The sequence below is a fragment of the Oryctolagus cuniculus genome, chromosome 7, assembly GCF_964237555.1.
Source record: "Oryctolagus cuniculus chromosome 7, mOryCun1.1, whole genome shotgun sequence".
NCBI classification, from domain to species: Eukaryota; Metazoa; Chordata; class Mammalia; order Lagomorpha; family Leporidae; genus Oryctolagus; species Oryctolagus cuniculus.
This window is the reverse complement of record NC_091438.1, coordinates 47655872-47682714: the sequence shown is the minus strand read 5'-3', so window position 1 is coordinate 47682714 and position 26843 is coordinate 47655872. Positions and strand designations below refer to the sequence as shown.

Here is a 26843-nt window from a genome sequence, read left to right as displayed (position 1 = left end):
AAGCTGACGTAAGCATCTCGGAGCCTAAAGCCTGCAGGTGTTCCACATCTTTAGTGATTTTGCTTTATTTGATGAAATGGCTACGGAGATGACGTCACAGAAAACTCACCGCTGGCTTGTCCCTTTTCCTTAGTTTTTAGACAGATTAGGGAAGTGAAGCTATTTTTGAGAGCCGATCTTAAAGTCTGTGTCCCTTTCAGAGAGAAAGCTGAAACGTGCTCAGGAAGCTTTGCTTTTCTCTCATTCTTCCATCCAGAAAAAGAATGGCTTCGCTATCTACTAAGGGTTTCATACGATTAAGCGCTATGGAATCGGGCTGACCTCATGGGTCGAAGAACCTGTTTCGGAGGAATCTGAGGCATTTTGTTTTCTCAGGTACGGCGTCTAGGCCCGGGATAAGCAGGGGCAGTCAGCTGAAGCCGCAGAGACCACCGCCGCGGTCTCCCCGCGCAACTCGTTCCCGGGAGACCCGCGTTGCTCCGCGCCGCGCCGGGGCTTCCGTAGTTTCCGCTTCCGGTCGCGGGCCGGCTGCGGATCGGCGGGGTCCGAGGGCGCTGGGTGAGGAGCTGGGCAGGGGGCGGTGCGGCAGAAGGGCCGGCGTGGCGGAGGGCAAGCCTGCGCGTTGTTGCCCCTTTCCTAAAGAGCCTCTCTCAGCTCCCACGACCCTCCTGGGGCCTTGAGCAGTAGCTGGGGTCTGGGGGCTGCGTCCTGTCCCTGCTGCGCTCGTCCTCCCGTGTGACGCCGTGCAGCCGTCTTTTTTTTTTTTTTTTTTTTTTTTTTTTTTTTTTCCCTGTGCTAGGGCTTGCCTTTGCAGAGCGCAGGAGTTCTTGATCACGATTCGCGTGTGCTTTCCAAGCTCTGAAGACTTCCACGTGCCGGTCTCGTGTGTCTCTGAGCACGTTGCATATTAAGATACTGAAGAAGCCGCACCGAACGTGTATATTTGTTTATTACCTGTCCTTTCCTCGCCCTTTCTTCATCATAATTTAGGTCCAGCAAAGCGAGGAGTTAAATTTAAGGTCATGGCAAAACATCTGAAGTTCATCGCCAGGACTGTGATGGTGCAGGACGGAAATGTGGAAGGTGCATACAGGACCCTAAACAGGTAACTGTTAAGGGGGCAGAATCAGACCTGCATTAGTTCTCTGTAAAGTAAGATATTTATTCTCTCCGTTCCCCGGTCGTAGATTATTCTCGAACCAGTGCCAATCCAGGTGTTCAGTCTCTTGAAACGTCTCAGTTTATTATCTGAAACATGAAGTTCCTCCCCAGACCTAACCTACAGTGTATAAAGCTTGTTCAGCCAGCAGTCGTCACTTTGAAATGACCCTGAATTCTGTCCAAAAGAGCTCAAAGGGAAAAATTGGCTTGCAGAGTTGCTAGGAAGCAGGAACATAGAAAGCTGAGGGCGGGACTGGTGTAGGATGAGGTTAATGCAAAAAGTGAGTTCAGGTTGGAATCTTGAGCGAGAGATGGAAAGGCATTCTAGAGTTCAAGGAGAGTTACAGCATAAGCCAAAACAGGAATGCAAATGAGCTCGTTGGGGTGGAGGAGCTGAACTGAAAGGTTTGGAATGCTTGGCTGAGACTTGGAATAGCCCTGATAATGCTTCACCACTTTCAATTTCTCAAGCAAAAAACTTCTCAGTTTTTTTCTTTCTAGCGTGCCTCATTCATTGTTTTCTGACATCACAGTGAAGAAAGGTTAGGAGAAGTATGCTGTTGGGTTGAATGATCAAAGAATTATAGGAAAGAGATTTTGCAAGATTATACAAGGGGACTTCAAAAGGTTTGTGAAAAGTTTAAATGAAAAGATAATGTAGTCTCATTAAGTTTGTTTTGCTTTGTTTTGAAAAGCAGAGGGGCTGGCGCTGCGGCTCACTAGGCTAATCCTCCCCCTTGCGGCGCCGGCACACCGGGTTCTAGTCCCGGTCGGGGCGCCAGATTCTGTCCCGGTTGCCCCTCTTCCAGGCCAGCTCTCTGCTGTGGCCAGGGAGTGCAGTGGAGGATGGCCCAGGTGCTTGGGCCCTGCACCCCATGGGAGACCAGGATAAGTACCTGGCTCCTGCCATCAGATCAGCGCAGTGCGGCGGCCATTGAAGGGTGAACCAACGGCAAAAAAAGGAAGACCTTTCTCTCTGTCTCTCTCACTGTCCACTCTGCCTGTCAAAAAAAAAAAAAAAAAAAGAAAAGAAAAGAAAAGCAGAGGAACAGAGATCAATTTTTCATCTGCTAGTTCACTTTGTAAATGGCCACAATAGCCAGAGCATGGCTGAATCCATGAGCCAGTAACTTATTTGGGTCTCCCACATGGGTGACAGGGGCCTGAGCACTTGGGCCATCATCCATCGCCTTCCCAGGCACATTAACAGGAAGCTAGAATGGAGGCAGGGCAGGACTGGAACCAGTGTCCATATAATGCTAGTGTTGCAGACAGTGGCTTAATCTGCTGTGCCACAACACTGGCCCCCTTTTCATGAGCTTTTTGAAGGCCCCTGGTACATGTGAACTCTGCCTTAAGGCCTTTAATATTGTAGCTTTGGGGCCTGTGCTGTGGCGTAGAAGGTTAAGCCTCTGCCTGCAGCACCAGCATCCCACATGGGTGCCGGTTTGAGTCCCAACTGCTCCACTTCTGATCCAGCTCCTTGCTAATGCTCCTAGGAAAAATGGCCCAAGTCCTTGGGACCTCTGTACCCATGTGGGAGACCCAGAAGAAGCTCCAGGCTTTGGCTTAGCGCAGCCCTGGCCGTTGCAGCCATTTGGAGAGTGAACCAGCTGCTGAAAGATCTCTCTTTCTCCTTTTCTCTCTCTATCTCTGCCTTTTAAATAGATAAATAAATCTCTTAAAAAATAAGAGGTAAAGAAGGACAAAAAAATATTGTAGCTTTATTTCACAAGTAAGGAAACTTAGAAAGATGAAATTCTATTTCTTGGATCATGCAGTTACTGAAAGGTGGACAGGAGTATAAAGCACATCGTTTTAGTGCAGTATATGTTGCTGTATGTTACTAGATTATCGTGTATTAGTGTTTTGGGAAATGGAAAGGTCTGTGGCAGTTATTTTCCACTTGAGAATCATTATTTGATTGAGTTTAAATATTGGTGGGGCACTTGCGGACTGAGAGGGGCAAGTGACAGGGAACTTAATTCTGACCAAAGCAAAGATAGAAAGCTGAATGGCAGAGGAGAACAGTAAGTTAGGGCAACGATGCTACTAGAAGCTGTGCAACTGAGAAGCCGATGCAGGCTCGGGATACTTTGTGTATTTCTGCAACATTTATATTTGAAAGGCAGAGTGACAGAGATGGAGAGAGAGAGCTTTCCATCTCGTGGTTGACTCCCCAAATGGCTGCAACAGCCAGAGCTGTACCTTTACATACCTGCCTCTTCGAAAATGCTTATTCAGCCATATCTTTTTCATTTAATAAACAATAAATTTTTTCTCTAGTTTTCTTTATTTTCATTGTATTTGAAAGGCAGAGAGAAAAACAGGCAATGAGAGGTCTTTCATCAGCTGGATCCCTTCTCAAATTCCTGCAACAACAGGGCTGGGCCAGGCTGAAGCCAGGAGTCAGGAATTCCATCTGGATCTCCCATGTGGGCAGCAGGGACACAAGTACTTGAGCCATCACCTGCTGCCTCCCAGGTGCACATTAGCAGGGAGCTGGATGGGAAACAGAGGAACTGAGACTTGAACTAAACATTTCTATAAGGGGTGTGGCCATCTGAAGCAACATCTAACTACTGTGCCAAGCTCCTGCCCCTTTATTTTCATGATCCTAAGTTCAAGTGGATGGTGAATGAAGAAAAAATAAATAACAGAGGTAGAGGCATATGTGTATACCTCTGGCTTCTGGCCTGCCTGTTTTTTAAGTTTGTTTGTTTTTTTTTTTTGTTTTGTTTTTAAAGATTATTTATTTGAAAGGTAGAGTTACAGAGAGGCAGAGACAGAGAGAGCTTTTCCGTCCACTGGTTCACTCCCCAAGTGGCCTCAACGGCCAGAGTTGGGCCAATCCGAAGCCAGGAGCTTCTTTCGGGTCTCCCACCCAGGTGCAGGGTTCCAAGGACTTGGGCCATCTTCCACTGGATCCAGCAGAGAGTTGGATCCAAAGTGGAGCAGCCAGGACTTGAACCGGTGCCCATATGGGATACCGGCACTGCAGGAGGTAGCTTTACATGCCAAGCCACAGTACTGGCCCCTGGCCTGCTTTTTCTTAAGAATTTGTTTTCACATCTCTCTAAATTTCTTTCTTCTTGTTTCGTCTATTATTTCTTCTTACTTTTAAATTTTTTTAAAGATATTTATTTGAAAGGCAGAGTTACAGAGACACAGAGACAGAGAGAGGTCTTCTATCCACTGGTTTATTCCTCAGATGGCCACTACGGCTAGAGCTGGGCTGATTCGAAGCCAGGAGCCTGGAGCTTCTTCTGGATCTCCCACATGAGTACAGGGGCTCAAAGACTTGGGCCGTCTTTACTGCTTTCCCAGGCCATAGCAGAGAGCTGGGTCGGAAGTGGAGCAGCCAGGACTCAAACTGGCAGCCATATGGGATGTCGGCACTGCAGGCAGTTGCTTTACCCACTACGCCACAGCACCGGCCCTCTTACTTTTTTTTTTTTTTTTTTTTTTTTTTGACAGAGTGGACAGTGAGAGAGAGAGACAGAGAGAAAGGTCTTCCTTTTTTTGCCGTTGGTTCACCCTCCAATGGCCGCCGCGGCCGGCGCGCTGCGGCCGGCACACCGCGCTGATCCGATGGCAGGAGCCAGGAGCCAGGTGCTTTTCCTGGTCTCCCATGGGGTGCAGGGCCCAAGCACCTGGGCCATCCTCCACTGCACTCCCTGGCCACAGCAGAGAGCTGGCCTGGAAGAGGGGCAACCAGGACAGAATCCGGCGCCCCGACCGGGACTAGAACCCGGTGTGCCGGTGCCGCTAGGCGGAGGATTAGCCTAGTGAGCCGCGGCGCCGGCCCGGCCCTCTTACATTTTTTAAAAGCAGCCGCCCCATACTACTTTTGAGATTCTCTTCTTGTTGGTGATAGGTGGGTTACACATACATTTTTCCTGGGTGGAAGTATTAATTTTAGTTAGAAGCAACAGGAGACTCGTCAATATGACACCCTGTGTTTTTCAATCATGGCTGCCTCCTCAAATCACCTAGGTAACCTTTAAACTTGCACAACTTGTGACTCCAGCATCTCATATCACAGTGCTGGGTGGAGTCCTGATCGCTCCTCTTCTGATCCAACTTCTTGCTAATGCACCTGGGAAGGCAGTGGGAGATGGCTCAATTACTGGGACCCTGCCACCTATGTGGGAGATCAGGTTGGAGTTCCTGATCTCTGGGTTCTGCCTGACCCCAACCTGGCTACTATAGCCATTTGGGAGTAAATCAGCCTATGGAAGATCTCTCTCCCTGTCTTTCAAATCAATAAATCTTTAAAAATAAATAAAACTCTTGGCAGAGGGAAGGGAAGGTTGGCATTTAGCCTGTGATTAAAACACCCGTGTCTCACATTAGAGGACCTCTTGGGTTCTAGTCTCTGCTCCATCCTCCTGTCCTCTGCCCCCTTTTTTTTTTAAATGTTTATTTCTATCTTCTTGGAAGGCAGAGTGACAGATGTCTCACATCTGCTGGTTCACCTCCCAAATGCCCACAACAGCCAGGACTGAGCCAGGCTGAAGCCAGGAGCCCAGATGGCATCCAGGTCTGCTAAGTGTGTGACAGGGGACCAAGCTCTTGAGCCGTCATCTGCTGCCTCTCAGGATGCTGTAGCAGGAAGCTAGATCAGAAGCTGAGTGAGGGCCGGTGCTATGGCATAGCAGGTAAAGCTGCCACCTGCGGTGCTGGCATCTCACTTGGGCTCCAGGTTCTAGTCCAGGTTGCTCCTCTTCCAGTCCAGCCCTCTGCTGTGGCCTGGGAAGGCAGTGTAGGATGGCCCAAGTGCTTGGGCCTCTGCACCTGCATGGGAGAACCGGAAGAAGCTCCAGCCTCCTGGCTTCAGATCAGTGCAGCTCCAGCTGTTGGAATACTCTCTTTCTCCCTGTCTTGCTTGCTCGCTCTCCCAACCCTCCATCCCCCCTCCCCCCATAGCTATGCCTTTCAAATAAATATTAAAAAAAAAAAATCAGCAGCTGAGTAGCTGGGTCTTGAGGAACCAACAGTCTGATATGGAATGGGAATTCTCCAAGCAGGGACTGGACTTGCTGTGCCACAAGTCCCATCCCTGGCTCCAGCTGTTAACGCTAGCTCCCAGCTAATGCAGACCAGAGGAAACAGTGGTGATGGCTTAAGAATTGGGTTCCTGGCCGGCGCCGCGGCTCACTAGGCTAATCCTCCGCCTTGCAGCGCCGGCACACCGGGTTCTAGTCCTGGTCGAGGCACCGGATTCTGTCCCAGTTGCCCCTCTTCCAGGCCAGCTCTCTGCTGTGGCCAGGGAGTGCAGTGGAGGATGGCCCAGGTGCTTGGGCCCTGCACCCCATGGGAGACCAGGATAAGTACCTGGCTCCTGCCATCGGATCAGCGCGGTGCACTGGCCGCAGCGCGCCAACCGCGGCAGCCATTGGAGGGTGAACCAATGGCAAAGGAAGACCTTTCTCTCTGTCTCTCTCTCACTGTCCACTCTGCCTGTCAAAAAAAAAAAATAAAAAAAAAAAATAAATAAATAAATAAAGAATTGGGTTCCTGCCACCCACATTGGAGACCTGGATTGTATTTCCAGCTCCTGGTTCCAGTCCCAGCCATTGTAGACATTCAGGGAGTGACTCACTGTTAGGAGTTATCTGGGTCTGTCTCTTTGCCTGGCAAATAAATTACTTTAAGAACTCGGGAGAAGAATTTTTGCTTAGTAGTTAAGCTACCCACATCCCACAGCAGAGTGCCTGCGTTCCATTCCTGGCTCCGGCTCCCAGTTCCAGCTGCCAAACAGACCCTGGGAGGCAGCGGTGATGGCTCAAGTAAATGGAATCCTGCCTCCCATGGGGGAGACCTGGATTGAATTCCAGCTCCTGGCACTGGCCCCAGTCCTGCTCAGGCTTTGTGGGCATGTGGGGAGTACACTAGCAGATGGGAGCTCTCTGAAAAATCTTAATGCCAGGACCCAACCTGAGACGAAATCAGTGTCTCTTGGAGGTGGTACCTGACTGGCAGCATTTTCCTAAAGTGCCCCATGAAATATTAATATTGTCAAAATTGAAAAACATTATAATAAACGATGGCCCCTTGAGGGCAGGAACCTATGTCTTTTCATTTGTATATCCCTTGCCTTTACCAAAGTGTGGCACATAGTAAACTGTCAGTAAATTTCTTTCTTTCTTTCTTTCTTTTTTTTTTTTTTCTCTCCCAAAGATTTATTTATTTATTTGAAAGTCAGAATTACAGAGGAGGAGGGAGAGACAGATCTTCCATCTGCTGGTTCACTCTTCTAATGGCTGCAACAGCCAATAGGCCAGGCCAAAGCCAGGAGATAGGAGCCTCCTCCAGGTCACCCACGTGGGTACAGGGGCCCAGGGACTTGGGCTGTCTTCCGCTTCTTTTCCCGGCACACCAACAGGTAGTTGGATTGGAAGTGGAGCAGCTGGGACTCAAACTCAAACCAGCGGTGCCCATATGGACTGCCAGCAGGCAGAGGCTTACCCTGCTACACATGGTGCTGGCACAAGTAAATTTCTGGTCAGTGAATGAAATTTTTTTTTATATTTTGCCAATCCTTTAACATTTGTCTAACTTTTTCCCTTTGGTATCCCTAGCCTTAGAGGAAAGTGAGAGGACTGTAGGAATCCTGCCACTACTTTGAAGTCTCTGTCTTTTAATTAAAAATTTAGGTGAACTTTGTATTCATAGCTGTTACATCTGTTTTAGGATTAGCACCCCACCCTCACTCCATTTAAAATTGGTGCTCCTGGCAGAGGCATCAGATGCGTCTAGAAACGCCTTAGCTCTGTCCACTACCCTAGTTAAGAAGTACAGGACTACTTTTTCTTACTTCAGTGATGAACACACCAAGACAGGAATAGGTTTTGGAGAAGATACAATCTATAGTGCTTCAAAAGCAAAGACTTTGATCAGAAAGAATGGTGGCTGGAAACGTAAATGAAATCAAATCTGAGAGCCATGGAACCTTAGATGTGATGATCCCTCTTAGGTCCCCTTATGAATTTGGAAGACTAGAATTTTGTGGCTGGAATTGTCTGGGAAATCAGTGCAAGATGTGCATTGCTTGGAAGCAACTAGCTTGGGCAAAGTATTGTGGTAGTGGTTTTTACAATCTTCGGGGAGAATGCTTATTTATCAGTTTAATAAACTGCATTTCTGTTCCTTTTTAAATCTTAGAGTGTTAAGTGTATGTTCCATAAATTGTTTTTAGGCTTGGGAAAAAGTAAGCAAATATTTTGCTGTTGGGATACTTTTCTAGGCAAAGACTTTTTTAGCTTGCGTATGTGAGCAGGTGGCTACCCAGCGTCCCTGCCTCCATCTTGCCTGTTGAATGCAGTATCCTCTGGCAGGTGCACCTGACTTCTTTTTCTCTGCTTTTCCCTTATGTCCTCTGTCCAGCCACCTTTTCTGTGAACCTCTCTCATATTCCAGGCTTCTCCTTATATCTCTCAGCTTTCCAATCAATGGTGGTTTAAAAATAAGCTGCTTGTTCTCTGGTCTAATTACAACAATAAGTAGGAGAGCAAATAAGAGGGGAGGGAGGAAAGGAGGGAAGTGGTTAACAGCTTTCCATGTTTGGAGCACAGAGGAAGTCTTACAAAAAGAAAACAGCCAATGTAGCTGCCCAGTGAAACTACCGCAAAATGCCTGTTACATAACTAGGGGCCCTCATTGGTGCCCTGGGATGAAGAGATGGAGGCGGGAGGGTGGGGGTTGTCAGGAAGCCCTGTGTGGCTGGCTGGCCCCCAAACAAGGAAATGCAAGCACACTGGAAGTGTGCCTGGTTGACCCCTTTTGCTCCTGGTGGGTGAGTTTCTGGGCCCATTGAGTCGTGCATACACGTTGGTCCTGACGTAGGCTGGCTACACTGCCATGTGCGTGTGCCACCCCCAGCTCCCTGCTCCAGGCAGCTCGGCTCCTTTTACATAATCATTTGAATTTCACTAAAAGTGGCAGCTGGTTTCTCCTTCGTGTTAGGTTGCCAGGCGTCCACTCCAGGCTGATCTGTTTACTCCAGAGCTCTTGGTCTGCTAGTGCTGAACCACCCTTGCAAGCAGAAACATCATTAGTAACCCCCTCCCTGCTGAGGTATTCCTAGTTCTTCCTGAAGCCGTTTCTGTTAGAGGTGAGGCTGAGCAGATGTCTCCACAGCACAAATGGCACATTTGAAGATAATCTGGCTTTCTTCTTTTTTGGATGACAGAGTGAGGGGAATCCTCACCTGGTGTGTTGGAATTTATTTGGTCTGTGTTTTGGAAATGCTTAGAACCATGAGGGAGTACTGTTTACCAGCCTCATCATTGTATTCTTTCTGTCCTTTTCCCTCCTCCAGCTTTAAGGTTTTTATTTTGATTTTGATTTTATTTTATTTTATTTTTTGACAGGCGGAGTGGACAGTGAGAGAGAGACAGAGAGAAAGGTCTTCCTTTGCCGTTGGTTCACCCTCCAATGGCTGCTGCGGCCGGCGCACTGCGCTGATCCAAAGCCAGGAGCCAGGTGCTTTTCCTGGTCTCCATGGGGGTGCTGGGCCCAAGCACTTGGGCCATCCTCCACTGCCCTCCCAGGCCACAGCAGAGAGCTGGCCTGGAAGAGGGGCAACTGGGACAGAATCCAGCACCCCGGCTGGGACTAGAACCCAGGGTGCTGGCACCACAGGCAGAGGATTAGCCTCTTGAGCCGTGGCGCCGGCCTAATTTTTTTTTTCTTATCTTGCCTTTTTGTATGACAACATAGGCATTTCCTTGGCAAGTTGATCACTTGTTTTTCAAAACCCTTTGGAACCTCCAGTAAGGTACCTGAGTATGTGTCTAAACTCCCACTTCTTGCACTTTACTTTCATCCTACTTTTAAACCGTCTTTCCGTGGTTTGTGCTCTGACATAGCTGATAAAGCCACCGTCTGCGGTGCCAGCATCCCATATGTGTGCTTGTTCAAGTCCCAGCTGTTCCACTTCAGATCCAGCTCTCTGCTATGGCCTGGGAAAGCAGTAGAAGATGGCTCAAATCCCTGGCCCCTGCACTACTTGGGAGACCTGGAAGAAGCTCCTTGCTCCTGGCTTCAGATCAGTGCAACTGGCTATTGCGGCCATCTGGGGAGTGAACCAGTGGATGGAAGACTTTCTCTCTCTCTCTGCCTCTGCCTCTCTCTAACTCTGCCTTTCACATAAATAAATATATATATTTTTTATTTTTTTTTATTTTTTGACAGGCAGAGTGGACAGTAAGAGAGAGAGAGAGACAGAGAGAAAGGTCTTCCTTTGTCATTGGTTCACCCTCCAATGGCTGCTGCGGATCCGCAGCGGATCAGCACCACACTGATCTGAAGGCAGGAGCCAGGTGCTTCTCCTGGTCTCCCATGGGGTTACAGGGCCCATGTACTTGGGCCATCCTCCACTGCCCTCCTGGGCCACAGCAGAGAGCTGGCCTGGAAGAGGGGCAACCGGGACAGAATCCGGCGCCCTGACTGGGACTAGAACCCGGTGTGCCGGCGCTGCAGGCAGATGATTAGCCTATTGAGCCACGGCACCAGCCAAAATAAATATATTTTAAAACATAATAAAAAATAAACTGTCTTTCCAATAGATTCTTCCTAGGTCATGTCATATGCAGTATCTCTGTCCTGTGTTCTATCAAGTCCAGTATCCTTGTCCATTTTGAATTATGTATCAAATTTTTTTCTTTCAGGGACTTTTTTCTGTTTTTGCTCCAGTTTGCTGGTCTCTAGTTCAAAAAGTGTTCTTTATTAAATCGAAATAAGCATACGTGTAGACAAATAAAGGCTTAGATGTCTAAATCAATCCTTTCCCTAGTAAACCCTAGCTTCTTGGCTTCCATGCTGTGTTTCCTCCAACTGAAGAGCCTTCCCTGCCTTGCAGTCCCCTTTCCGGTAATGCCACGATATTTTGCCTTCTGAACATTGATGGGTTTTGTTTGAAAAATCGAATGCTATTGCACAACACTGCACTAAAGACCTGCATTCTATTTCTAGCTCTATTTGTGATCTTGGACAAGTCATCATTACTGAACTTGTTTCCTAATTTGCAAAAAGATGACATTTCCTACCTAAGTAATATCAGAAGATATTAATTAGCTTAATTAATATAATCTCAAACCTTAGAATCTACACAAGCCAGTAAGTTTTTTCTTATAAAGATTTATTTTATTTATTTGAAAGTCAGAGTTACAGAGAGAAATCAACCACTAAAGTTAGGCCAGGCCAAAGCCAGGAAGCTGGAACTCCATCCAGGTCTCCCCTGTGGGTGATAGGGCCCCAAACACTTGGGCCATCTTCTACTGCTTTCCCAGGCTCATTAGCTGGATCCGAAGTGGAATAGCCAGGATTTGAACTGGTGCTCATGGGCTGCTGGCATAGCAAGCAATGGGTTAAATTGCTGCACCACAATGCTGGCCCCCAGAAAGTTTTTTATTTTTTCTTTAAGATTTATTTTATTCATTCTGAAAGAGTTAAGAGAGGCAGAGAGAGTTCTCCCATAGACTGTTTAACTCTCCAGATGGCTGCAATGACTAGGGCTGGGCAAAGCTGAAGCCAGGAGCCAAGAGCTTCATCCCAGTCTCCCATGTAGATGCAGGGGCCCAAGCACTTGGGCCATCTTCCCCTGCTTTTTCCGGGCACATTAGCAGGGAGTTGGATCAGAAGTGGAGCAGCCAGTACTCGAACTAGTGCCCATTTGGGATGTTGGTGTCACGGGCACAGTTTTACCCACTACACCACAACACTGGCCTCAGATTTTTTTTAATGTGGTTAAATAAAATACTGTCTGATTGGTGCTGGGAAAGAGGCATTAATGGTGTGCTGTGGTCTTGGTCCTGGGCCATCAGCAGTAACAGCACCTAGAAGCTTATTAGAAATGAGAAACATTTTTTTCAATATTTATTTATATGGCAGATTTATGTATGTATTATATATTTATATGTATATTATGTGTTTATTTATATATGTATTATTTAGATATAGATACATGGCAGAGAGACAGAGAGGGAGATGTTCCCGTCCATTGGTTTAGTCCCTAAATGGCCACAAGGACTAGGGCTGGGCTAGGCTGAAGCCAGTAGCTAGGAACTCCATTGAGGTCTCCCATTGTGGATGACAGGGACCCAAGTACTTGGGCATCTTCTACTGCTTTTTCAAGTGTGTTAATAGGGAGCTGGATTGAAAGTGGAGCAGCTAGGACTTGAACCAGTGCTTATATGGGATGCCAGCATTGCAGGTGGCAGCTTAACCTGCTGTACTACCAACGTTAGCCCCAGAAATGAAAATTTTTTTTTTTGAAAGATTTATTTTATTTATTTGAAAGACAGAGTTACAGAGAGAGGTAGAGACAGAGAGAGAGGTCTTTCATGCACTGGTTCACTCCCCAGCTGGTGCTGCACTGATCCGAAGCCAGGAGCCAGGAGCTTCTTCTGGGTCTCCCACACGGGTGAAAGGGCCCAAGGACTTGGGTCATCTTCTACTGCTTTCCCAGGCCATAGCAGAGAACTGGATCGGAAGAAGAGCAGCCAGGACTAGAACCAGTGCCCATATGGGATGCCAGCGCTTCAGGCCAGGGCTTTAACCCGCTGTGCCACAGCGCCAGCCCCTAGAAATGAAAATTCTTGAACCACTACTATAGATCTACAGAATCAGAAACTGGAATTGCAGTGCAGTCTGTGTTTTAACAGACTTTCCTGGGGGCTACTGAGTTTTGAGAATGGAGGGGAGGATAAATTGGTTTCACTTGAAGAGTGACAAGGAATGAGATCTTCCTTATGCTGGATCACACCCCAAATGCCCACAACAGTAGGGGCTAAGTAAGGGCCAAAGCCAGGAGTCTGACTCTCCATCTAGGTCTCCAATGTGGGTGGCAGGGACCTGAGTACTTGAATCATCATCTGCTGCCCTTCCAGACACATTATCAGGAAGCTGGATTGGAAGCAGAGTTAGCTGAAATCGAACTGGCACTCTGACATGGGATATAGGTTTCATAAGCAGCAGTTTAACCTACTGCACCACCAAGCCTACCCCTGGAAAACTCTTCAGACATGCATGAATACTCTCTAGACCAATTAAACCAATCTATGAGGAGTAGGAGCTAGGCATCAGTACCCATTAAAAACTGTCTAGGAGATGATTTCATTGTGCATCAGAGTTGAGACCTACTGATAAAGGTTAAAGGAATCCGGCAGGATTCCAAAATTTAAAGGCAGATTGAGAAGGGGTCGTTATTGTGGCAAGCAGATAAAGCCACCGCCAGTGACACTGGTATCTCATATGGGCACTGGTTCAAGACCAGCTGCTCTACTTCCGATGCAGCTCCCTGCTGATGTGCCTGGGAAAGCAGCAGAGGGTGGCCCAAGTGCTTGAGCCCTTGCACCATGTGGGAGATCCAGATGAAGCTCCTGGCTTTGGACCAGCCCAGCTCCAGCTGTTGTGGCCATTTGGTGAGTGAACCAGCAAATGGAAGATCTGTCTCTCCTTCTCTGTAACACTGCCTTTCAAATAAATAAATAAATAAATCTCTAAATAAATTGAAGAAGAAAGCTGATGAAGGACAACCCTTGTGGGCTAGGAGTATGAGTCTTTTTTTTTTTTTTTTTAAGATTGATTGATTAATTGATTTGAAAAGCAGAGAGAGATCTTTCATCTGCTGGTCTACTCTCCAAATGGCCACAACAGCCAGGGCTGGGTTAGGCTGAAGCCAGGAGCCAGGACCTTCATCCTTGTCTCCCACAGGAATGGCAGGAGTCTAGGTACTTGGGCCATCACCTCTAGCCTTCCCAGGCGCATTAGCAGAAAGTTGGATCTGAAGCAGAGCAGTTAGGACTCAAACCAGCCCTCTGATACAGAATACTGGCATCACAAACAGCAGTGCCATGATACTGGACCCAGGATAAGGATATTGAGCTTTTTGGTGTTTGGTGCCCTGTTTCTCGTTGTTACACTAATATTGTGCACCCACATGACTTGACTTTTCCAACAGGACTTCCATTCATCTGCTTTTCCTGTTCTGGGAGTTGGCAGTAATCCCCTTGCCTCCTATCTCCCAGCTATTAGAACCTAAACAAACTGACCTCTACAAATATCCTCTAGCAGCTTACACATCATTCTTGTTATTAAATAGAAGGAGCCGAAAGAGGATCCTATAGGTACATTTGTAAATGCCCCTAAGCCCAATTCTTTTCAAGTTCATCTCAGTCTATGTTACCTTGGATTTCATTTATTTATTTATTCATTTATTTATTTATTTATTTTGGTGTAACACAGCAGCAAAAATCCAGACTTCTCACTGTACAGAAGTAGCTGGCAGCTTTTCTTGTTTATTTCTTCCTTTGTCCCCCTTCTTCCAATTGCAGCCATGCCCCAACCTCCTTATCTCCAACTGTGCTTGTGACAGCTTTTTGCATGTAATGGAAGAACAGGGTGAGCAGGAATGAGGCCTTATAAACTATGCCAGGAATGAGCGTGGTAGCAGAAGGTACCTCATGACCAAGTGATGAGAGATTCAGAGTGAAATACAAATTACAAGTTGGCATCAGCACTCTCAGAAACCAAAGAATTGTGCTGGTTATAGAGTAAGGCCCAGTATCTTCTTGGTTCAGTGAGAACAGAGAGGTGAGTTTGAATTAGGGGAGTTACCAACATGGAAAACTGCATTGAAAGGAATTGAGTGGGCAAGTAAGAAATAGACTGGGCTTGGGGCTGGTGTTGAGACCCAGCAGGTTAAGCTTCTGCCTATGAGGCCAGCAACTCTTATGGATGCTGGTTCAAATTCCAGAAACTCTACTTCCAATCCAGCTTCTGAACCTGGGAAAGAAACAGAGGATGGCCCAAGTGTTTGGGCTCCTACTACCCATGTGGGAGACCCAGATATAGTTCCTGACTCTTGGCTTCAGCCTGGCCCAATCAACCCATTGTGATTATTTGGGGAATAAACCAGCAGATGGTCTCCCTTTCTCACTCACTCTGCCTTTCAAATAAATAATTTTTTTTTTACAAAAAGACATTTATTGGGCTCAATTTTATGGGCATTTATAAAATTGATAAAATATTGGGGCTGGCATTGTGACATAGTGTATAAAGCCACTGCCTACAGTGCCAGCATCCCATATGGGTGCTGGTTCGAAACCTGGCTGCTCCACTTCCCATCTGTCGCTCCCCCTCTTCGTGGAGGAACGACACAGGACCCTGCGCTGTTCTTTTGTCTGCTCGGCCCTCCCCGGGTTTGCTGCTGGTTCTTCCCGGGTTAGCTACCGTCCTTCCACCTCCGTGGAAGGGCGGTTCCCCCTGCCACTTTCCCCACTTCCGCGGGGGAGCAGCACACCGCTGGCCAGCTCTCTCGGGGGCTGCACAGGTGTTCCTTCAGATAGATGTTCCTGGTGCATGTTGTCTCTCTCCTCCTTTATAGTCCTCTTCCACCAATCCCAACTCTGCTACCCACATGCCGAGTACGCTGCTCTCCTCCAATCAGGAGCAGCTCCTGCTGTTTATTGGTTCAACTAGAGGCAGCTGTGTAGAAGCTGTTTCCTCCTCTCCCAGCGCCATATTGTGGGAGAGCAGATGCATAAAATAAGTCTTAATTCGAGTAACAGTCTAGTCCCAGTTGCTCCCCACACCCATCCAGCTCTCTGCTATGGCCTGGGGAAGCAGTGGAAGATGGCCCAAGTCCTTGGGCCCCTGCACCTGTGTGGGAGACCCAGAAGAAGCTCCTGGCTCCTGACTTCAGATTGGTGCAGCTCCAGCTGTTGCGGCCAATTGAGGAGTGAACCATTGGATGGAGGACTTCTCTCTCTTTCTCTCTGCTTCTCCTCTCTGTGTGTAACTCTTTAAATAAATAAATCTTTACAAAAATTTAACAAAATATGGCTCCTGCTGTCAGATTTAGTCCAGTGAGGGAGGCACTTGTATAAATAACTCATGGGAGGGGGCAGGCATTTAGCCTAGCAGTTAGGATATCTGCATCCCAGATTGGAGTGCCTGGGTTCAATTCCTGACTCTGGCTTCTGACTAGCTTCCTGCCGTTACAGACCCTGGAAGGCAGCCATGTTGGTTCAAGTAACTGGCTTCTTGCCACCCACATGGGAGACCTGAGCTGCGATCCACAGCCCAGCCCTAGCAGTGGGGGGCATCTGAGGAGTGGAACAGGGGAGTCAACTCAGTGTATGTGTGTGTGTCTCTGTCTCTCAGTCTTTCTGCCTTTTAATAAATAAATAACTAATGGAATGGCAAGATGAAGTAATTAAATCATTTCTCTAAGAACATGGAAAACCATAGCCAAGAGGTGGCATCTGGGCTTCAAAATCCAGAAAAATGTCAGTCAAAATGTTGACTGCTACAGGGCTCAATGGTAATCTAGTCTGAGGAAGCAACACGAGTCTAGAAGTGTGTTCAGGGAATCGTCAGCAAAGTCGTGGGCTTGGAGCATCTGTTACGCGGGGAAGTGCTGGTTGAGGCTGTGAATGCTGTCATTTCTATCACTGGTGCAACGAGGACCACTTCTTCCCTGTACATAGGAAGGCCCAGGGATTGTTCTCAGACCCAGACTTCAACTGTGTCAGTTCTTACATACAATAGGACTCACCCCTGATGGTTCTTTCCCTCCTACCAATTGCTCCCCTGGTTTGAAATGCCCCCTTGGGTGAGCTTTACTGTTGTAGGTAGCTAGTCTCCTTATGGGGCTTTGTCATATCCTTGAGGTGTGTTGTGAAAGATAAAAGTTGGAGAACCTGACCTTGACTATAAACTCTCCAAAGACTAGGACATGTAGTTGCTTTTTAATTTCCCCACAAATTATTGTTGGGACCACTCTAAGTAGGCAGTTAATGCTATATTGCCATCATTTCCCACTAATTATAAGCAGTTGTTTGGTCCATTGGCTTCTGACCATCTGTGAAACTGAGAACCCAAGCTTCTAACTTCGTTGCCTCCCTTTATACAGGATCCTCACTATGGACGGGCTCATTGAGGACATTAAGCGACGGCGATACTATGAGAAGCCTTGCCGCCGGCGACAGCGGGAAAGTTATGAAACCTGCAGGCGCATCTATAACATGGAAATGACTCGAAAGATCAACTTCTTGATGCGAAAGAATCGAGCGGATCCATGGCAGGGCTGCTGAGGCTTGTGGCCAGAAGGCCCAGGATGAACCCTTCATGCAATTTGTGCCTCCATGTCTCACCTTTCTCAAACCCCATTTTCTCTTACCTTTATCTACAATAAACTCAATCACCCCCACACAAGAAGGCTTGCCTATGTAGCAGCAATCCCTCCATCTGCAGTGGACCCTGTTTTTTATCAAGTGAAAGTGGAACGAGTGCAAGCAGCTTGGGAACAGACTGGTGGTGGCCAGGCTAGTGGAGGGGCAATGAGGACTTGCTGTTTAGTAGGCATAAAAGCTGCAGTTTGCAAAGATGAAAAAGTTCTGAAGATAGATGGTGTGGGTAATCGTACAAAAATGTGAATTTAATGCCAGTGACCTCTACACATAAATGGTTAAAGTGGTAAATTTTGTTATGAATATTTTACTACAATAAAAACTTTTTGGGGGGTCTAGGAGGGGCGGGGAAGGTATTTAGTGCAACAGTGAAGTTGCTGCCCAGGATATTCACATCCCATTCCCAACTGCCTGGTTCAAGTCCCAGCTTCATTTTCAGTCCAGCTTCTTGTTAGTGCACACCCTGGAAAGGCAGCAGATGATGGCTCAAGTATTTGGGTACCTGCCATCCACGTGGGAGACTCAGATGGAGTTCCAGGCTCCTGGGTTTGGCCTCATCCAGCCCTGGCTGTTAGGGTCATCTGGGGAGTGAATCGGTGATAATCGAAGATTTCTCTGTCTCTGTTTCATTTTTATTTGAAAAGAAGAATTACAGAGAGGGAGAGACAGAGATGTTCCATTTGCTGGTTCACTTCCCAAAAGGCCACAACAGTCAAGGTTGGGCCAGTCCAAATCCAGGAGCTTCTGGGTCTCCCACATGGGTGCAGGGGCCTAAGCAATTAGGCAATCTGTTAATAAACAGAAGGAGCCTAAAGACGCTGGTTTGAGCCCTGGGCTGCTCTACTTCTGTCTGACCCAGCTCCCCTGCTAATGCACCTGGGAAAGCAGCAGAAGATGGCCCAAGTGCTTGGGCCCCTGCACCCACTTGTGAGACCCAGATGAAGCTCCTGGCTTCCACCTGGCCCAGCCCGGCTGTTACAGCCATTTGGGGAGTGTACCAGTAGATGGAAAATCTCTCCCTCTCCATCTCTAACTCTGCCTTTCAAGTAAAGAAAATCTAAAAAGTAAAAAATCTTAAAAAGAGGGGAAGCCTGTATTTGGAATAAACTCTGCTTCTGAAACATTTGTCAACACAACTAGAGTTTTGGAATCCTTGCCCAAAAGAATTCTTAAGATCAGTGTAACCCAGTGTGCATTCCTGCTTTCTGACTTAGTTTTCTTTTCTTTTTATTTTATCTTTTTTTTTTTTTTTTTTTTTTTTTTTTGACAGGCAGAGTTAGAGACAGAGAGAAAGGTCTTCCTTCTGTTGGTTCACCCTCCAAATGGCTGCTATGGCCGGCGCGCTGCGCCCATCCGAAGCCAGGAGCCAGGTGCTTCCTCCTGGTCTCCCATGCGGGTGCAGGGCCCAAGCACTTGGGCCATCCTCCACTGCACTCCCGGGCCACAGCAGAGAGCTGGACTGGAAGAGAAGCAACTGGGACTAGAACCTGGGGTGCCGGTGCCGCAGGCAGAGGATTAGCCTAGTGAGCCGTGGTGCCAGCCTTTTTTTTTTTTTTCTTTTTTTTTTTTAGATTTATTTATTTGAAAGTAGGGTTATACAGAGGAGAGGCAGAGAAGTCTTCCATCTGCTGGCTCACTCCCCAATTGGCCACAACGGCCAGAGCTGCACCTATCCAAAGGCAGGAGCTTCTGGGTCTTCCATGCAGGTGCAGGAGCCCAAGGACCTGGGCCATCTTCCACTGCTTTCCCAGGCCATAGCAGAGAGCTGGATCAGAAGTGGAGCAGCTGGGATGCCAGCACTGCAGGCAGTGGCTTTTACCTGCTATGCCACTGCACCAGCCCCTCTTAGTGTTCTTAAAGGAGGGTTGGTGGAGAGGAAATAAAGCAGTAGATGAATGGCAGGAAATAAAAAATGGAGTGGTAAGAGAGAAGGGCACAGAGCCAGAATACCCTGCAGCAGTGGTCCTCAAAGCCAGCTTCAAGTCTGCAGCAACAGCATCACCTGAGAACTTGTTTGAAATGCAAATTATGGGACCCTACTTTAGGTTTTCTGAGTTGGAAATTGTAGTGAGAGTCTCGCAATTTACTTCAGCATGCTCTGACATGATTCTGATGCCCACTAAAGTTTGAGGACTACTGCCCTATATGTGCACAGATAAATTCCAGGTGAAGATTCCCACCAGCACATCTGCCTGGCAGGCCCTCCTAGGTGTGGTAAAAAGCAGCCGTTTGCTTTCTCTGCTGCCTTGTTTCCTCTGCCCTTGGTCCCTCACAGCCATGCTGTCAATATTAGGAAAGTTAGCACCAACCCCTGCAGGATTGCACAGAGAGGAGGCAGAGGCAGCTAAATCCCACCTTTCCTTGCCCAGGTTGCAGTCCTCACAGTGCTGTATTACAAAGAAACAGCAGTCAGCCAAGCCTCCTACCCTCAGATACCTAATGGTCAAACATTGCCCCCTTGTGGTATAATAGAGTGGCTTCAGCTTTCTGGCCTAAACTCTCAAATATATTTTATTCTCTTCACACAATTACCATACTTATTAATTAAGCAGGGCCTGCTAGAGGGTAGGCTGGAACTATTGTGGGCTTTGCTTGTTAACTAAATCCTTACTCAGTAAGGCCCAGTGAATAGAACGTATTACTGGACCTTCCATAGACTGCTTAGATATCAACGATATGTTCTTCCTTGCTATTGGTTGGAGAAAATCTATGTACAGGTTGTCTTTGGCTCTTTGATCTTTACATAGTAAATTTTTAAAAAGTTAGCAAGCTGTAAATTGTGAATCACATTTTACTTCCTGAATTAGGTCTTTATTTTTTTTTAAGATTTATTTTATTTGAAAGAGCTACAGAGAAAGAGGGAGAGATAGAGTGAGAGATCTTCCATCTCTGCTGGTTCACTCCCAGTTGGCCACAATAGCCAGGGCTGAACTAGATTGAAGCCAGGAGCTTTGTCTGGGTCTCTGACGTGGCTGCAGGGACCCAGACACTTGGGCCATTGGCAGGGAGCTGGATCACAAGTGGAGCAGGACACGAACCAGTGCCCATGTGGAATGCCAACAGTACAGGCAGCTGCTTTACTCACTGCCATGATGACAGCCCCTAAGTTTGGTCTTGTAATGCATCACTTCTGAATGATTTTGAGCCATGATATGGTGTTGCCTCCTGCCAGAGAGAAGGGCATGTTTGTGTTAGCAGCATCAGGCCTGTTGCTTGGCATTAATCCGGTTGGGCTAAAATTGCTTCTGAGCCCCCTCGTCCTAATCTCTAGTCCCTGGCCTGAGTTTAGAAGAAGGGTGGTTTGGTATTTACCCAGCTACAGGGTAATAGAGAACAACCACCCGCTGAAGTGCCTCTGGCAGGTCTGTTCCAATCATAATGTGAGGATTTTTCTTATAGTAGCCTGGAAACAAGTACCCATTTAAAACCAGGGTTCTAGGGGCCAGCACTGTGGCATAGTGGGTAAAGCCACCACCTGCAGTGCCAGCATTCCATATAGGCGCTGGTTCTAGTCCTGGCTGCTCCACTTCCGACCCAGCTCTCTGCTATGGCCTGGGAAAGCAGTAGAAGATGGCCCAAGTCCTTGGGCCCCTGCACTGGCTTGGGAGACCCAGAAGAAGCTCCTGGCTCCTGGCTTTGGATCGGTAGAGCTCAGGCGACCATCTGGGGAGTGAACCAATGGATGGAAGACCTCTCTGCCTCTCCTCTCTGTGCAACTCAGACTTTCAAAATAAATAAATAAAACTTTTTAAAAAGTTTATACATTAACTAGAAATACTAAGGAATAAACTCATTGTACACACTACCAAGGTCAAGAAATAATGGAGGGCTGGGGCCAGCACTGTGATGTAGCAGGTAATGCTGCCACCTACAGTGCCGGCATCCCATATGGGCACCAATTTGAGTCCTGGCTGCTCCACTTTTGATCCAGCTCTCTCTCTGCTTTGGCCTGGGGAAGCAGTAGAGGATGGCCCAGGTACTTGGGCCTCTGCACCTACATGGGAGACCAGGAGGACACTCCTGTCTCCTGGCTTCAGATTGGTACAGCTCAGGCCTTTGCGGCCATCTGGGAAGTGAACCAGCAGATGGAAAACTTTCATTCATTCTCTCACTCCCTCGCTCTCTATCTCTCTTTGGCTGCCTCTGCCTCTCTCTAATTCTGCCTTTCAAATAAATAAGTCTTTTTTTAAAAAAGGAATAATGGAGTGATAGGTGATTGAAGAGAAAGGACAGGAGAATATCAATGCTTTTACTATGTGCCAGCCACTTTACACATGCAAATTTTTACTTAGTCAAAAGGATATGAGTTTAGTTGTGTCACTTGCCATAAACCCTGAATCTGGTGTGAAACGAAGCTTTATCACCTACAGGTTTGTGGTTAGGTGGCAAGTGGTTGGCACATATCTGGCACGTGGATTCCAGTGTTAGCAATGGTAATGCTCAATCATGCCAGCCAGAAAACCCTATTCTCCACTCCCCCTCACCCTACTGTGACCTGCATCTTTTTAATCACTTCTGGTGGTCTCTGAGCAAACACCACAGTCCAGTTCCCAACTACCATCACAACTCTTCTGGATAGCCATTTGACCATATCTCTACTACCTTACTGTTGCCTGGCCCCAGTCCAATCACATGGTGGCCAGAATGATTGCTCTCAAATGCAGTACTGATTTTTCACTTTCCTGCTTAAACTGGTAATTGATTCCCATTGTGCTCACGCCACTAGGCATAGTAACCAAAGTCCCTTGTACCTGAATCCTACCTTTCTCTCTACCTGTTTATCCCTTCAAACTCACCTTGGATCACAACACATGCTTTCTCCTTCTCTACACCTGTATAGCAGTTCCCAGTTGGGAATTTTTTTGTTTATTTGAAAGCCAGAATTAGAGAAAGAGAAGGAGAGAGAGAGATCTCCCATCTGCTGGTTCACTTCCCAAATGGTCATGAGGACAGGGGCAGGGCCAGGCCAAAGCCAGGAGCCAGGAACTCTATCCAGGTCTCCCACATGGGTGGCAGGGGCCTAAGCACTCGGGCCATCTTCCTCTGCTTTCCCAGGCACAATAGCAGGGAACTGGATCAATTTTATTGCCTATTTATCTATCCTCCATTACACTTTCAGGTACCTGAGATGGAATCTTTTTTTTTTTTTTTAACACCAGGGTCTAGTATAATGCCCAGCATTTAAATGCTTAGTAAATATTACTTGAAGACATATATGACAGGGGCTGGCACTGTGATGTAGAAGGTTAAGACTCTACCTGCAGAGCTGGCATCCCATATGGGCTCCAGTTCGAGTCTGAGTCCCAGATGCTCTATTCCAATCCAGCTCCCTGCTAATGTGCCTAGAAAAGCAGCAGCAGATGGCCCAAGTGCTTGGGTCTCTGCACCCACATGGTAGGCCTGGAAGAAGCCCCAGTTTCCTGGCTTCCACCTGGCCCAGCCCCGCCCATTGCAGCCATTTGGGGAGTGAACCAGCAAATAAAAGATCTCTCTCTCTCTCTTTCTCTCTGTGTATGTCTGCCTTTCAAATAAATAAATAATCTTTTTTTTTAAAAAAAAAAGAGCTATATGATAATAGCAATGATTTATTAAGTATTATTATGTACCAAGTGATGTCTTAAATACGGCTTAATGCCTTAAAAACTCTGGCAGGGTGACAGAAAGCAAGCATGCACTTCTATCTACTGGTTCACCCCTCAAATGCCCGCAGTGGCTGGGCCCAGGCCTGGGCCAGAGCTGAAAATGGGAGCCCAGAGCTCAATACAGGTTTCCCAAGTGGGTGACAGCCACAAAATTAGTCGAGCCATTACCACTGCCTCCCAGGGCCTTCATCTGGGAGGCAGCTGGCGTCAGCCAGGAATAGATACCACATACTCCAGTGTGGGATGTGGGAATCTTAACCACCAGGTCAAGGCCTGTCCCAGGAGCTTAGTTTTCATTAACTTTGACACGTCTGTGTACATTTATGTGGACAATTAGATAAACTACTATGCATCAGATCTTATAAATACTATGTTTTTAGCGGTATGCCTCTGTGGGCAGCTTTAAGAGCATTACCTTCATTTACCCTTGTCCTTTCAGCAGCCCTATGAGGTCAATTTTTTTTTTTTTTTTGATAACAGATCCCATTTTATAGATGAGGAAATATTAAGTCCCCTAATGTCTCACAACCATTGAGTAGATTTGGACTACAAATCCAGGTGGATTTTAAAGTCTGTTCTCTTAATCACTGTGGGGAATCCCACAGGAGTCCCAAAAATCACAGATCACCGCTTACCCATTGATCAAAAGGAGGTGGACCATGGAGAAATCCACTGGTAACCCCTAAAAAGAGTTATGGTTATAGCTCACTGCTGTCCACAAAGAAGTAAAAGCAAGAAATAAAAATGGAGTTACTTATGCTAAGCCAGAAAATGATGACATCACTTATGTCAAGCTCAGGGCTTGCCAGAAAGATGCTCCTCATCAGACTGAACAGACATCCCTGGGCAGCCTGATAACGTGTGCTACGGACGATAACCTCAAGTTTCCTTCCTACTCACATTGTGAGTGACCGCACCCAAGGAATACTCCAGATACGCCCTGTCCCAAACAACGGATGGGTGGCACCCCGGGAAACTCCAAGAGGGAGCACAACTGATTGGTGACACCCGGACCCCTACTGGAGACTCCCCCTTCAGAGTGGCAAGGATAAAGGAGAGCCTTTTCCACCGCTCTCGAGGATCATGGCCCGATGTGTGTGAACCTCTGGATCTCCACACATCTGGAGCTGAAGAGCCAGCTTGCTAGCACCCTTGCTAAGTGACGCAAGGCGATTACGGGACCAAACTCCAGCGGAGCCGCTGCCTGGCCGCCTCACCCGGACCCGTTATTGGCTGCTGCCAGACCAACACCAGACCTCTCAGCAGGGGACCTCTCCAACTCCTTGCCTTGCCCTCTGAACCTACTGCCCAGAGTGACAGCCATCCCCAAACTTCCTGCCTGTAACTGACTGTCCTGAGATCCATCTCTCCGAGTGGTAACGAAGACTTTGAACTCTGGACTTTGGACTTTGACTTTTGGTGACCGTGATACGACCCTTGAGGACGCAGCACTTATAATGATATTAGCCGTGTGTAATATGAAGGCATGTGCCTTGACCCTGTGATTAAGAATAATGTTATGTGCTTATATTATTATAGTTGGATTGCCTTTGAGACTGCTAGGTGTGTGTTATGATCTGTGGAGTACTGAATATAACAATGTAGATTGGTATGCAGAGTGGTCAAGCCCTAGTGTGAAATTGTGTGGGCAATAAAAACCTTTCATTGGAAAGACAATCTTGTGTCCATGTGTTCCTTCCTCCCTGTGCTCCGACACCTCGCCCTTAAGCCCTGTCGAGCTGCGTGACAGCAGGCATTCGCGACAATCACTAAAGCAATACTCTCAAGTGGCCAGCACACATTAGTAGGCAGTTGATAAAGATTTGTTCCGTCAATGAATGAATCTAACAATAAAAAGGTATTAGAAGCTACTTGCTTGAGTCTTCCTACCCTTGTCTTGTTCCTGAATGACCTCCGGTCCCACTGTTAACTTAGAAAAGGCTGGGGGGCGACTAAAGCTGATGATCAGGACTCCGAGAGGGTTTACTTTCTACCAGAAAGGCCACGTTTCAGCACGCACAAACAAGTCCTCCTTTTAGTCCTGTAACTTTAGAGCGTTTATCCGCCACACGAAGAAAACTAAAAATTGTTTTGTTTGCGTTTTTTTTTAAACTGAAAACCACCTAAAGTTACGCCAACTTCGTAATCTTTTTTCCCTGTAGAAACCGAAGGCCAGCAGCAACTTGGACGGGGAAACCTTAGGGCTGTGCCACGCATGCGCTCCGCTGTCGCCAGAGCGGCAACTGCGGCTGCGCAAATCGACGGCCCGCCCCCTCCCTGGTCACGTGTCAGGGGACCGCAGCGTGGCGGCGGCCGTGGCGGTAGCGACGGCAGGCCGTAGGGCGGTCAGAAGGTTTCCGGTTCCGGTGTAACGTTCGGGCTCCGTCTCAGGGGCTGAAGTTTGTGAGGTGAGTAGTGGCCCCGGGCCCGGGGAGGGTGTCTTCCCGTCGGAGCGGCTGGGGCCGGGGCTGAGTCCGAGGGGAGGAACAGGGTGAAGGGTCCAGCGGGAAGGATGCTGAGAGAAGCACACGGTTCGGGAGAGAACGGATTGGAATGAGATTGTTGAGAGGAAAAGGGCGGGGGCGGGACGGGGACAGGCTGGGGAGAGCAGCTCTGGGGTGAGGAGTTTGGACAGAACAAGGTGAGGGAGGAGGCCGGTGAGAGAGAGAGCGAGAGTAAAAACAGGAGGAGGGGGGCTCCTGGGAGCACTCGGGTTGCAGCAAAGGAGAGCGTAGAGTAGGGAATCCTTTAAGAAGATTGGATTCTGCTGCCTGCTCATTGAGCAGTCATTCTGCCTGCCTCCCTTTCTGCACGCCAGCTCTCCCCGCCCCCACTCCCACCAGCCGTTATTATGGAGCATTGGGTCAGTAGCAAAGGCTGCTGTTGGAAACTTTTTTTTTTTTTTTAACATCTCAGAGGGAATTAGGTTGAACTTGAATACACTTTTGTTAGTACAGCGCTTGGGCACACATTTCATCTGAAAATAAAGATTCTTCCGTTTATTGCTTTGGTTTTCAAATTGCTTACTCTTTCTGGCCTGTGATGGAGTTTTCGTGGAATGTAGGCCCTTGTTACAGCCAGGGTGATTGTATTTTGTTCTCTGCTGTTTGTATCAGCACCTTCTACATTGCTTGACACTTAGTATTTGAGTAAACAGGGGCTTATGGGAATTAATTTGCCCAAGGGCTTGTGAATGATGGGATTAGCTTGGGAGTAGGGGTCTGTACCATTTATTGACCATCTGTTAGGCACTGTGAAGAACATTAGAAATAAAATCTTTGTGCTCCTGAGGAATTTGGAGAGTTAGGGATTAGATTAAAATATAGACATGATTAATGGTGACATTTTATACTAACTTGCATTGAATACAAAGATTTGTGTGGGAGAGTCCTTTATAATACTATTTTCTGTGATGAATTAAAAAGTAGGGTACAGGTAAAAAGGGATTGAGAAGAGAACATCTAAAGTGAGGGCATTTTTTTTTCCCAAGCTGAGAGAGTACTTTCATCACGACTTCTCACAGAGATCCTGTAGAATGCAATGGAGAATTTGCACTGTGCTGTCCTGCAGTAGCTTAAGCTGCCGCTTGAGACATGTGTGTGCCATACTGGAGTGCCTGTGTTTGAGTCTCGCCCCTGCTTCCAGTCCACCTTGCTGTTGCGTATCTTGGGAGGCAGTAGATGATGGCTCAAGTACTTGGGTCTTTGAGACCCGTGTGGGCACCTTGGATAGAGCTCCTGGCCCCTGGCTTTGGTGTGGTCCAGTCCTGACTATTGTGGGCATTTGGAGAATGGACTCAAGTGCATGGTAGGGGTCCAAGTACTCAAGCCATCACCTGCAA

At 47.5% G+C, this 26843-nt stretch overlaps 2 protein-coding genes across 4 annotated transcripts in view; both read left to right on the top strand.

The window, feature by feature from the left end:
- The first annotated feature begins 93 nt into the window (after nt 1–93).
- Nucleotides 94–17651, top strand: MRPS21 (mitochondrial ribosomal protein S21). 2 transcript variants are annotated; one of them, XM_008264490.4, is made up of 3 exons: nt 94–375; nt 991–1105; nt 17084–17651. In XM_008264490.4, the coding sequence occupies exons 2-3, from the start codon at nt 1023–1025 to the stop codon at nt 17262–17264; spliced, it is 264 nt and encodes an 87-aa protein (XP_008262712.1). In that variant the 5' UTR covers nt 94–375; nt 991–1022; the 3' UTR covers nt 17265–17651. The 2 variants fall into 2 exon arrangements, with proteins under 2 accessions (XP_008262712.1, XP_002715645.1); XM_002715599.5 differs by lacking the exon at nt 94–375 and adding an exon at nt 405–558.
- A 7619-nt stretch (nt 17652–25270) lies between these two features.
- The window catches only part of PRPF3 (pre-mRNA processing factor 3), a 31016-nt gene continuing 29443 nt past the window's right edge, over nt 25271–26843 (top strand). The window contains exon 1 of one of the 2 annotated variants that reach the window (XM_051857310.2): nt 25271–25410. The gene's annotated coding sequence lies outside the window, so the exon portion shown is untranslated. The remainder of the gene's footprint in view (nt 25411–26843) is intronic. The other variant, XM_070077747.1, reaches the window with a different exon arrangement.

Coding starts and splice junctions, on each gene's coding strand:
- MRPS21 (XM_008264490.4), top strand. CDS start 1,023: ATGGCAAAACATCTGAAGTTCATCGCCAGGACTGTGATGGTGCAGGAC. Junction 1,106..17,083: donor GCATACAGGACCCTAAACAG/GTAACTGTTAAG, acceptor CCCTTTATACAG/GATCCTCACTATGGACGGGC.